The sequence below is a fragment of the Neopsephotus bourkii genome, unplaced genomic scaffold (assembly GCF_033783945.1).
Source record: "Neopsephotus bourkii isolate Nb327-2 ecotype Australia unplaced genomic scaffold, CSIRO-AGI_Nbou_v1 NB_1781, whole genome shotgun sequence".
Classification (NCBI taxonomy): Eukaryota; Metazoa; Chordata; class Aves; order Psittaciformes; family Psittacidae; genus Neopsephotus; species Neopsephotus bourkii.
The window spans coordinates 653,031-666,389 of NW_026902255.1; the positions used below are offsets into that span (position 1 = coordinate 653,031).

Consider the following 13,359-nt stretch of genomic DNA (forward strand, 5'->3'; position numbering starts at 1 on the left):
AGTACAGGGTCTGATCCCAGGGCACCAGTGGTGGAACAGAACACTTAAGGTGCTGGCTCAGTGTTTGAGATGCAGCTTTGATTTGTTAGTCCCTGGCATCTTTCCTGCCTGGCCTAACGCAAAAAACTCTGTCCATAGTCTCCAGCAAAATGGAAATAATGTCCTTGCACTACCTCGTGGGTCTTTTATGTCTTAGGGATAAGATGATGGGAGACTAGGACACTGAAATGACTCGGAAGGAGCCTATTGAGATCCTAAGCACTACTAAGCTCCCATGCTTTGCATGAGGTGTTTATCATTGTGAAATGAAGCCTGTAACATGGGGTCTGGATGAAAAATGCAACTGGTAACACTGAACACAATGTCTTTCCTTTTCTAGGTGTTGCAACCTTCCGGTGTCTTGCGCCAGATGGGATTTGGGAGCCCCAAGGACCTGATCTCAGCAATTGTTCTTCTCCCTGGATCAACCACATCACTCAGAAGGTAAAACCCTTCCCATGTGTTGACCACACTGAACCTACGCACTAACCTTCCTGAGCTCCCTGATTGTTCTCACAACAGGGAACCCAAAGTGACCAACACATAAAGCGTGAGCCATGCGAGGTAATGAGGAATTGTAAGAAGAAAGCAAGACTGTAAATACGTGATGGAAATTAATTCAAAGAAAGTGACGGAAAGGCAAAGGAGAGGAACTGTAGAGCAGAATTTAACTAGAGTGAACAGTGGTTCTTGTTTGTGTCAAGAAAGGGAGGAAAAGAGGGGAGGAGGTGGGTGGTCATGTGGAAAATACCAACTTATTGCAGAAGGAAGCTTTCCCTTTCATGCATTCGCAAGGATTTTCTTATGCCATGCAAGCACAGGATAAATCCTATAGTTGAGAAATCTTTACCAAAGAAAGGCAGGCTCAATATGAAATGTTTGCATTGCACTTCTTTCTGTTTTTAGCTTCTGCCCAAATTGTAAAGGAACTGATGGAATAGAAAACAGTGCTGCAGTAATGCGTATCTTTTGACTCTTAAGTCCCTTGATGAATATTTTGTAGCACTTCATCATTTATCAGTGTTAAAAGTGCATTAACATGTGACAATAGAAGTTCAAGACAAGCAGAGCTTATTTGATAGCAATATGTTGAACGTTTTTATTATTAATGCACAGTGGTGCTTTCAGCTGATTTTATTACAAAAGAAGACCAGATGTGTGTTTATGCCACAGAGTCTGTGGGCTGAATCCTTATTACTGCAATCTGTGGGGATTTATTCACTCCTTTAGCCAGAGTGAGTGAGTCCCAGCATTGCAGGCTAGCTGTGCTGCTGCGTCAGAGCAACACAGCACTCCCAGAGAGCCAGTGCTTGCTGGTGAACAGGACTGGGTGACCCTACAGACAAGACTCTCTGGCTTTCTCCTGCCTGTTTCACATCTTAACTGAGGTACAACAACCTGTAAATCACTAGCACATACACCCCTGATCATCACTATATCGCGCCATATATATTTATACCTTTCCCTCCCCAAAGACGAGGGAAGATATTAATTAACATGGGGCTACCGTGACATGGCACAACCATTAAAAAGCCTGTGGTCCTTCTGTCCCATGTGGGAGGGTGGGCAGCTTTCCTGCCATGCACTCAGCTAGCTGATTAATAAAAATTGCCTTTGCTGGTATTAGCAGCTGTGCAGCTCTTGTTTTATGACCCACGTACTTATCCTGGAGGGGTTAATATTACTTACGCTAGCTATAATTCACAAAGGCAGCTGGGAGACCTTTTGCTGCTTGGTGAAGATGTCTAGGCAGTTAGCCATTAGCAGAGGGAAATAATAGCTTGCACTGATGAAATCTCCATCAAGGTTAGACTTATTTTATTTGAAACCCCAGCTATCATTTGCGTAAGAAATGACCCCCATTTAATTTGCTATGCGCTTTCAAAGCAGGCTACAGTTGGAGAGCCAGGTTTACAGAAATGCCCAGCAGGTTAAAATTGGGACTGGAGGTAGTCAGTTTGTTTTAATTGTTATTATTTTTGTGGAGGAATTTAGTTATGTTCAGCTTTGGGAAGCTTCCACCAGCTGGTGGGAAGACTATAGGGATCTGCCGAATGACTGGATCCAATATTTGATGCCTAAGTAATCAACTGGGATCTTGGAATACATGTCCCAGCCTCTATTGAGAGCTGCTAGAAAAACATGAAGACTTTCCAGGAATGACTTTTGAGAGGAAAGTTCTGCCAGGCTTGCCTATGGGCATGTGCTGGGGTTTGCATTCAATAAGATACTTAGAGCAAACACTTTCTAAATTACTAATGAAATAATCAATAACCACTTGGTTTCCCTGCCCAAGCAAGAGGCTTGGAAATCATTGCTGTGCTTAGAGTTGAAGACTGATCCACCCATAAATCAGGCACTGGTTTCTCACATCCTTGCTGTGGCTGGGACGCTTCCCTGCCCCAAGCTTGTAGACTTTTCCCAGCACCTATCTAAAGCTGAAAAATGAGTGTTCCTCCTCTCAGCAAAGCCAGCTCCACTTCTTGCTAGAAGAAGCAGAAAGCCAGCCATACTTTGGGGTTGATCACACCCTGCAGCTCAGCTCTGCTGCATCCCCAGTGTTTGAGTCCTCCTTGGCCATCTATCCCACAGCATCCACGGCTGTAGCACAGCTTACAAAATGGCTGGAAATGCTACTTTGTCAGCCAGGGTTCATACCTGCTCAGCGTGTCTTCGTTCCTAATCTGCTTTGTCTCCCAAAAATACCCTCCTCTATCACCTGCTGGGACCAAGCTACTAAGGAGGAAGGGTGATGAGTCCCCTGGAGAAATTTCAGCCAAGCCAGAGAGGATGGTAGGAAAATACTGTGCTTGCTTTCATGTCTCTCTGAGTGAAGTAAGGATTATTACTTGCTGCTTTTCTGTCTCCTGCTGTGTTCAAACTGTACATTGGGTGTTTGCCTGCTTGCATCATGGTATTAGGTTTTACAACCCTCTATTAGCTTCCATTAGAGTTATTGTGCTTGATGGAAGATCAGAACAAATGTCTGCTTCAGCAATTCATTGGCCTCCTGACATTTACTTTAACTTTATTGTTGGTGCCTACCATGCCCTTGTAACATAGGAGGAGAATAAACTTGCCAGTGCGATTGAATTATGCACTGCTGCCTGGGTTATTTCTAGAGTCAAGCAGTAAAAGGAAGCAAAAAGGTCAGTTTTGGATACATTGCTTTGTCCTGATCATGAGGTCGTACATTTGGTCTCAGCCTCTTTGTTTTACCTCTTCCTTTCATCAGTACTCTCGTTGGTGCAGGGTATGACTTGTGTGAAAATATCTTTTCCTTGCTGCAGCTTGCAGCTGTGGGTGCTTCCTAGGAGGAGAGGCACCACGATGCTATGCTTCAAGCCTCTAAAAGAGAGGAGGTAGAACAGAAAGTGTTTTGTCCTTCCTGAATGCATGAAAAGCCTCAACATCCATAAAGCACGTGCCAAACCATATTCATGTTGCCCTCCTGAACAGCGTAGATGATACAGTCACAAAGAACAGATAAACCTTAGGTGTCAAAGTACAGAATACCTTCATCAGGTCTTGTAGATTTGCTAGGTTGTGTCTGGCAGAGGGAGTGGGGTTTTGTGGAGGACATCACCACATGATCATGTCGAGGCCTGAGGCTGAAGTTGCAGTCCTGATGACACCAAAGTGAAATCCTCCGTCCAGGCTGATTTTGACAGTATGTTTCCATAGTGCCATCATGTACTGGATGGAGCAGATGCTATGGGTTATTAGAGGGGCATTAAATGCAGTTTGTTTGAATACCATAGTTTCAAATCCATTTCTTCAGTGTTCTCTAGCTCAGCTGTACTGTAGGAAGAGCAGCAGTCAAACCCTGTTGCATAACTAGTATTTATGACTAGTTAGTTATAGCCTTAGGTGTCACCTGTTAAAAGAAAAAGGCAAAGTTAAATGGAACAGGAGGTTCAACATCCAAAAAAAGAGGATGGTAGATATGTTCTGACTCTTTTCTATGAATGTACACATGTACAATGAAACCTCTGCCAGGGCAAGAAAATGGCCATGAAAGCTTTACAGTGTCAGAAGTTAGCCCACAGCCCCTCTTTCAGCCTTGCTACCCAGCTGCTGGCAGCTGATGGTGCCTGATAAAACCTGCCAGATGTTTGTCCTCAGAAAACCTGTCAGATGTTTGTCCCTCCAGAGAATAGCGTCAACTCCATGGCCTTTCCAGCTGACTGGTCCATTTTGTATATCACTGTTTTTAAAAATTCTGGTTCAATCTTTCATGCCATCTTTTGAGGTTTTTTTTCATATCAGTCAGCCTCAGGCTGCTGGAAAATATTTTTGCCTTTATGACCACTGGTGTTTCAGCACATTTGCTCCCTTCCCGGTATCTTTCTTATTTCTTCTGAATTTTCTTCCCTAAATACGTTTTTCCTTCAATTTTTCTCGTTTTTATTCTACTGTCTTCTTCCGCAGTCATTTGCTTCTGAGAAAGGTAGAGCTGAAACAGGGAGCAATGCAATATGGGAGAGGTCATTGTTAGTCTTCCCAGAAAAGGTTCCCTGCTTCTGTTCTTTGGCATATATGAAACAGGCAGAAATGTATGCCCTCTTCAACAACTATTATTTCAGTCTTTCCATTCATAGTGATACAAACTGTGAAAATATTAGCAAAGTGCTGCACAGCGTGGTTTCAGGTATGCCAATGCTCATTTGTAAATCTGGCCTGAATTCTGCTCACATGGAAGAGATGAGCAAATTTTTGACAGAGCTAAAAAACTATATTTTGTGTGTTGGCATTTTTGGCAAGGAACATTTTTTTCTTTCTTTCAAAATAGCATTCCAAGACTAGGTTTAATCAATTTGTAAAAGGGGAGGGGAAATCATCCAAAACAACCAGAAATCCAATTTATTTTGCACAGATTGTTTTATTTTATCCCAGAATACTTTTTCTTGTTTGTTTTTAAATCAATTTTTTTTCATAATCAAGATAGAAAAGAAAAAAAACCCCTCAGATCAGAAGGAGGTGTATTATTTTTAACTCCCTTTGTTTCCGAGCCTCTGAGTAGAAAGCTCAGTTAATTGCACATTTTTTCCCTACTTCTTGCTGACCTCTCAGTGACAGTGTGACCCTTGAAGAACCTCCAGGGATTGTGCCTGTGTTCCTGTCTGACTATGTCACTTTTTGAGTTAAAGAGTATTACGTTTTAGAAGAAAAACCTTATGAAAGGCTTTTCTTCCATGCAGCAATGGTGATGAGGAAGATGTGGAGAGGTGTTTTATTAGAAGGGAAGTAAGTTACTAATACACCCTCTTGGGCAGCAGTGAGCTTTGCTGAACATTATGTAGAATTAATCAAAAAAGGTGCTCAGTCCTATTATTATAAGAAACCAAACATATATCTTAGGCCTGGACTATTCAGCCAACATTTGGGACTTGCAACAAAAGTTGGTTTTGATAGGTCTGCATGGGAGTTACTTCAATATTGGTGGAAAATGCTCAAAAGAATTGGGGAAATTAGCATTAACATGTCTTATGGCCATCATTTTGGATATCCCTGTCATTATCAACACAGGCAGAATGGAAAGAGTGTCTCAACACCGTTGAGACTTGTAACTGCTTTTTCTGGTGATAATAAGTGTGGAAATGAATGTCAGTGCTAGGAAGTAGCTTCATCATCTGTCAACCAGACACGTTGTCCCAGGGGAATGGTACATCTCTCTGTTTTCAGGAAACCTGGGTGCATTAAATGAGTTTGGGTAAACATTCCTGTGTCCCTGGGGTTCACGGATTTTGAGCTTTAATGTGCCTTTTCCCGGGCATTTCTTCCACTGTTGCCTATATTTGGGGTGTTTATTCAGTCACACTAGAATTCCTCTGATTTGCAGGTTTTAGGATTCAGTTCAAGATAAAAGAAAAAGGGTTTATTAATGAAGAATCCACACCACTTTTGCTGACAGGTAGGAAGAATGGCAGCCTTCAGTTAAATGCCACCAGGAACTTATTTCAGGGAACTCTTGAGTTTGTCTTTGTAGCAGCTGACCAATTTGCCCTGAGTATGCTAGTTTGCATAGGTGCATGGTCCAAGAGAAAATGTATGCATCAAATATTGGGTAGAAGGGTTTTTTTTTCTAATATATCTGTAATAAACCATTGCATTCCTGCAGTTTTCTATAAGGCTTACAGAAACTCCATGTTACATACATGCTAAGCTCCAGTGATGAACTGCAGGAAAACGTTGAAATTGATTTCTTTACATAAAGAGATTTGATGCAGTCATTCCTTAATGTTCTGAGTGCCAACAGAAGAGGTCAAAATTCAGCTTCTATGGTGATATGTAGCTTTCTTCAGCTGCTTATGAGAGCAGGCAGCTGTAAGAATAAGATCTGGTTTCTATGGCATTAGCCTTGTGTGTAACAAGGAAGAAATAATTCAATTTTTGAATATGTTATCATTGCTCTAATGGGAAGAACAACACATTATCTCTTTTATTTATCTTCTCTATATCATCATATGCTTTAATTCTCTGAAGATGAGCATATGAACATCTTCACTTATATTTCATTAAATCAGATTGGCTGTCACTGTCAAATTGATGAAAGTAAGTTATTCATTTATAACTCAGCTAATTGATTTACAGAGAGGTAGAAACTCAGCTTGCAATCTTTCCCTAGAATCTCGCTTTTATAATAAGCTCCAGAAATTGAGGGAACAAGAGAAATATCTGATCTCTAACTGTTGGAAAAATAAGACAATTGGAAATTTCACATGAAGAACCCAGCAAAGCTGGCCACTGAGCCTGAAAGAGAAGCGGGAGCTTCATTTGAATATCATCCTGTGCAATTTCTCCTTATTCTTGACATATTCCCCATGGATAGTCATTCCAGATCACAGAATGGTATAGAACAAAAAAAGCCCAGCAGCTTGCAATAGTGTTTTCATAGTGGGCTGCTTATAGAAAATAGATGGGACAAGCTGCCTTGTTCTCAATCTCCATGGCATAGAAGAAGAGAGGGACACCAGAAAAGGAGAGCAAAACAGAGCAAGAAAGGGGGAAAGGTCACAAGGGGAGAGTTTCACAAATAATTGTGCAGTGAATTTCTCTGCAGGTGATTTGTGAATTTTATGACTCAACTAAATGATAAAAGCGGTTTAATAGATTCAGCCAAACAGCCTACTTGGTTTTCCCTTACAGCAGACCTTTGCTTGAAGTCTTAAGCCTTTCACTCCTGAGTTAGCATGCTTTTATGTGCTGAGAATCACTAGCCTTGTTATACATGTAGTGGCTAGTGTGCTAAGGAGCATGCAAATGTGAAGAAATGCAAAGTGGTAAGTTAGCACCTGATTATTAAATCCATATGATTTGAATTGTGAACATTTTTATCTTGTTCATCTGGGTTGTCATCTATTTTTGTTCCTTTTACAAATAGCTTTTTTTGCACAGCAATTGTAGCAAAAATCATCTTCTCACTATGAAATAATCTTCTGGAATCAGAAAGTTCTCTGATAGGAGAGACTATTTACATGTTTGTTGGTTTGTTGTTTTTTTTTCAAGTGGCGTTAGGTAGGATAAGGGGACAAGCTAACTGAAGCCCTCCTTAGAATGGGCTTCCCATGAAATGCAGTGTCATCTTTACTTACATCTGTTGTGGTGCAAAGAAGCAGCAGCCCCTCAATTCCAGCAGTGCCCTGTGAGAAAATCAGAAATTGTTGTGTTGAAGCCCATATGGTGACCATAGCTGGAAAAGCCACTTGTGTTTAAACCATACTCAAACAAGGTGTCCCTGCCCATGGCAGGGAGGTTGGAATTAGATGATCTTTCAGGCTCCTGTCCTGGTTCCAGCTGGGATAGTTAGTTTTCTTCCTAGCAGCTGGTGCAGTGCTATGTTTCTGCTTGAGTCTGAGAACAATGCTGATAACACATCGATGTTTTAGTTGTTGTTCAGTAGCACTTACCCTGATCAAGGTCTTAGTCTCTCATGCTCTACCATGAGGTAGAGCACAAGAAGCCAGGAGGAAGCAGAGACAGGACACCTGACCCAAATTAGCTGAAGGGGTGTTCCATACCACAGCGTGTCATGCTCAGTATATAAACTAGGGGGAGTCACCCAGAAAGGACCAATTGCTGCTTAGGTCAGGCTGAGTATAGGCCAGCAGGTGATGAGCAATTGTATTGTGTATCACTTGTGTTTGTTGGGTTTTGGGTTTTTTCCTTTTCCCTTTTTTGATTTATATTATCTCTACTTCTTATTTCCCTTGTAATTGCTATTATTATTAGTAGTAGTATATTGTACTTCAGTTATTAAATTGTTTTTATCTCAATCTGTGGATTTTATCTTCTTTTGATTCTCCTCCCCAGCCCACCTGTGGAAGGGGTAAGGGGGTGAGTGAGCCACTGCATGGTAATTAGTTACCAGTTGAGTTTAAACCATGACAGTCCCTTCCAACCCAAACAGTTCTATGATTCTATAATTACATGATCAAACCATGAAAAGCCTTGCTGTAGTTTCCTTCTTGGAAACTTCTTTTCTTCTTCTCTCTTCTTCTTCTGGGGAGTTGATTTGTGTAACACTGTGGAGCTGGAAGGGACTGGAGTAACGTCATACTAACAGCCAGGGACAACCTTTTCTTCTGCTTTCTTAACTGCAGATGAAGTCGGGGGAGATGGCTGCCAACATTGCCCGGGAGCTTGCAGAGCACACAAAAAACCACTTGTATGCTGGTGACATTGCATACTCTGTGTCTGCCATGGTCCAGCTGGTGAACTTGCTTGATGTGCAGCTCCGAAACCTGACTCCGGGTGGAAAGGACAGTGCTGCACGCAGCTTAAATAAGGTAAAGACAAATGGTCTTGGGAAGGGACAGGAGGCTGAAGAAGGGTTTGGCTCTTCCTGGAGAGCTATTATAAATGTCTTGCTGAACGACTGCCATTTTAGGGCAGTGATTCTTTCTTAGTAGACAAGAGTACCTGGCAGGTTTTTGTTTACAGTGTATTTTATTTTGCTGAGAAACAAAAAGGTTGTAAATGCTGTGTACTACTGGTCCTGGGAAATATATGCCCTTAAATGTGTCCATGTATGAACTCCAGGTACTTCATTGTGTTCTCAGCTTTCATAGCTCCATATAAGAATGACTCAGATGATGCCACAGCAGTTATTTTGGACATGTGCCAGTGTGAATAAGATCAGATTTTTGTCCAGCATTTCCAGTACTGAATCTGTCTGTGAAATGCAATATAATATGATCCACAAAATCTGAATATTTAAAGCCCCAAGAGACCGAGTCTAAATTATATTTTTTTTCATCCCATAACATTATAAGATGCTGATGTGAAGGTCAAATGAACACTTTTATGCATTAATATAAAGAAATAAAAGCAGAAAGAAGCATTTATTTACACTGGAGAATCATTTACCAAAGGCACATAAGATACCATCATGTTTACACCTGAGGTCTTCTGGATGGTTTAATATTAGAGGGCCTTTTAGTGATGACCTGTGACTTAACTCAGAAGCACCTTACTGCATGATGATGGTGTGATTTCTGTGCCCTGTTTGAGAAGAACTATTATTAGTCATTTCAACATTTCCACAGTTAAGTGGAATGGTTCCACACTAAAGGTATTAGAAGTTTCCCATACTGGGAGGAAATATGGTCTGTGGAGTCTGTAAGAATGCTTTTAAAGTTGAGGGTTTCCTTGGTTCAAGGCCCTCTTCACCACAGAATCTCATGTAAATGCGTGGGATAGGACTTACATATGATTGAGATAGTGAATGGTACAGGCCTAGTCATCAGAACAAAGAGCAGCTGAACCCTGCGGCTATGAGCACATGGTTGTATTGGCCACCCAGTTAAAATGAGACTTAAAATACTGTTTTCAGTTACATAGTTGGCTCTGACACCCCTGGCATTCATGTAAAATCAGAACTTGCTCCCAAGGTTATACAGGGAATAAATTATCCCGGCTAAACCTGAAATTTCTTGTGTATCTTCTGAAGAAAAATACTTTTTAGAGTCATAAAGTGTTTTTTTTTCTTGTAAGTTATTATTATAGACCTATGCTGTTTCAAATGCAAAGGGCTTCTGGATTGTTTACGATAACAGCTGCTTGGGAACTGAAGTCCTGCATCTCATGTGCTTTGCATGTGCTGTGAACTGGGTTATCCTGATGCTTTTAATTAGTGCTGCTTCCAGCTGTTTTATAACAATGTAGGTAATAATTGTATTAACTGTTACATCAGCATAACATTATTTGTTATAATCATACCATGGTTCTTTCTTTGAAATGATGGTGATGTCTGACAATATCAGGTAAAACCAGCAATTAATGTCACCTACTAATGGGTTTCACTGTTCTAGTCTGCTTGCTCTTCTGAATATGCCTCAGCCACACCCAACATTTTGTCACTTCAGCTTTGCAAACACACATTTTTCATCTTTTTATATCCCACCTTCCAATATTTGTTTTTATTATATGAAATGGGGTTGTATTACAGGGGCAGGTATAAGTTACTGAGGGGAGGGGAAGTCTGACAAAGGAGAGCACTCATCAGCTCGGCTGTCACTCCTGGAATCCCCCTTGCAGGTTTCCCCTTCTCCCGCCATCAGCTTTGCACAAGCATCTCATACAAATCAATTGCACTCCGCATTAAAATTCTGGACCGTGTGGAGTCCTGCAAAACAGTGATGCGAGTCACTGATCCAAATGACAGGCTCAGTAATTTACTTGCTCTCATTCCCCACTTAATTCTTTAGAAGAGCAACTGAGCTGTGTTCATTTAAGAATGCATGAATTCAACTTGGAAGTAGTATTGGGCAAACAAAAGGCAGCAGAGTTACTCCTCCATTTTCCTCTTCACTGATCAAGAGTATTTTCAAAATAAAAGCGAAAAAGTCATTTGCAAAGAGTGTTTAGTCAGAAAGAAGAAATAAAGTAAGCACTAACCATTAAATATTCTTTTAATCATTAAAGGAAATGTGCTGGGAATCTGAAAATAATCACCTGTGCTGGTTTGTACTGCTTTTTTTTTTTTGCCTTTTTTTTTTCTTTTAAGCTGATGTACAATGAATTTAAATAAACTGGCATAATCAGAATTTTTAAAAGCCATCATCTTGCAGGAGCCACTTTTCTGTCACTAAAAGCTTTATGCTTTCCACTGTATCAGGCTTAATTAAGGTAATAATTGTTCTATTGCAGACTGGCAAGACCCCCAAGTGAATAGCTCTGTAATTTTCAGCAAGGTTTTCTTTGATCTCCATTTGTTTCTTGTGAAGTCTTAGTACTGGCCAGGTTTACCCAAAGGAAGGTTTCTACTGTTACAAATTGATGAATTAGAAATTGAAATTAGGCATTGTGTGATACCTGGGTGTATTTTGTTTATTTCAGAGCCTCAAAACTCTTAGGGACAAATTTGGCTCTCAGCTGTACTAAAGAGATTGCACTGCTGTGAGTTGAGAGCAGAAGTTACCCTGAATCTCCGTTGATGTGCAATTTTCAACCCAGGCATGTCAGCAGAAACAAACATAGCCAGGCCAGTGGCTCTGAGTAGCCTGATTATGCAAGGTTTAGTTGTACTAAAATGCAGAGCTCACCAATTCTAGCTCATTGCTGCAGACTGCCTGCAAAGTCCTGGAGAGATAAATAAATGATTGTTGGAATTCCGTGACACACTGAACTGCAGTTGCCAGGCAGGAGGCTTGCAAGTGCACATCAAAGTACAGTCCTAAACATGCTCCTATGAAAAAGGTGGGATTCTTTGTGGAAAAGCTGTTCAGCATATAAACCATTTAGGCCCAGAATTACAAAAGAAAGCATGAGAGGATTGGAAAATGCATTCCTGGAGAAGCAGTTTAATCCAAAGGGGAGAGAATGTCCTCAATAAGAAATACTAGATCAGAGTCCCATTTCATTGTTCCATCCTCTTCAGTGACCTTTTATGCTATCAGGAGTCCTGTGCAATGCTCTGTCATCTGGTGCAATGTCTTACCGCACTTGGTATTTGCCTGAGCTGGCTTTAAGCAGCTCACAGCAGTGAAGCTGGAGTGCTGTAGGTTTTGCCTTAAGCCACACACCTGAGAAGGTGTATCAGGATAGGTCCATAGAAGTCCATCCTCTGTCAGGATGCAGTCCTGCATACATATTGCTCACTGGAATTGATCCTGCTCATCCAAAGCTTGGTTATACTTCACTGTGCCATCAGCACCTGTCTGACTGCAGAGCCCATTATGTAAATAACCATCAGCCCCATCCTTTCCAGCCTTTTTTGACATGGAAATATCATGTGTGATCCCCAGGCTGTTAAGGAAAACATCATCTCTTGAACATCTCTACTTGACTTCAGTGTCTCCTACCATCTAACAGCTGCTGTTGAAAAGTTGCCAGTCTGTGCTTTACGTCACTGAAAAAGGACTAACACATATTTCTGGAGCCAGTCCTTCCAGCCTTGCAATGCTAATTCACATGCTTCCTTTGGTGTGGTTGGTTTTCAGGAGCTGTTTAAGAGACAAATGCGATTTTTTCATAGGCGTTTTCTTCAATTTTTGTTTTTCCCTTGTTCTGTCACTAACTTGTTTTTTCTATTCCGTCTTTAATCTGCTGTCTTTATGGACTCAGCTTCAGAAAAGGGAGCGCTCTTGCAGGGCCTATGTCCAGGTATTTCTTGTGGTTTTAATACATGTGTCCAGTTGTTTGAATGATTGTGAAATGGGTCTTGTCTCTGTGAATAATCTGTCTATTACCATCTTTGTGGCAGCAAGTTCTAAGGTTAAGGTTGCAGGATAATAATTTCATTCTTCATATCCTCCCATCTGCCCATTTTCCCTCAGACTTGACAAAATTTTGGGCAAAACCTTTGAACAAGAAAGTGGGGAAAAACACAGGAGAGATCTGACAAGACTCATCCAGCCATAAGAATATGCAGAACAGTAAGGATGCATGGAAGTAAAGAATGCAAAACTCCAGCTGAAAGAGGTGTCTCCAGACCAGCTGGATTTCGCTTATGGCATGTCACTCATACCATTGCCACCTGCATTTCCTTAGTTTTCTTTCTTCCCTCTTACACTTGCAAATTTAGAAACAATTTTAAATGGTAACACTCAGCATGAGGGAGGAGGTAGGATCATAATGAAATGCAGGGTGTCCTCAAAGAGGGATGTGGGAAGGAAGAGAGTGCTGCAAACTAAATATAGGATTAGGAACATAGTGTCCCATAATGTTCACCCAGCTGTGGCCCAACTTTTGTAGGCTTACATTGTGACTTTGTGAAAACATGAACAAAGTCAAGCTCCAGCACTTTGGAAAGGCCCAATTGTAGGCTTTTCAGAAGTGAGGCCATGGATTATGTTATCTATCCTGTCACCTTGCCTT

At 41.1% G+C, this 13,359-nt stretch overlaps 1 protein-coding gene across 24 annotated transcripts in view; it reads left to right on the plus strand.

The window, feature by feature from the left end:
• The window catches only part of ADGRL3 (adhesion G protein-coupled receptor L3), a 515,386-nt gene that overhangs the window by 409,828 nt on the left and 92,199 nt on the right, over positions 1 to 13,359 (plus strand). For 22 of the 24 annotated variants that reach the window (XR_009729502.1, XR_009729503.1, XM_061379988.1 and 19 more), the window contains 3 exons: positions 380 to 483; positions 8,643 to 8,828; positions 12,607 to 12,645. Coding sequence is in view for 22 of the 24 variants with exons in the window: in XM_061379988.1 (XP_061235972.1) it covers positions 380 to 483; positions 8,643 to 8,828; positions 12,607 to 12,645 (329 nt within the window). In the remaining 2 variants the exon portion in view is untranslated. The remainder of the gene's footprint in view (positions 1 to 379; positions 484 to 8,642; positions 8,829 to 12,606; positions 12,646 to 13,359) is intronic. The other 2 variants (XM_061379997.1, XM_061380003.1) reach the window with 1 other exon arrangement.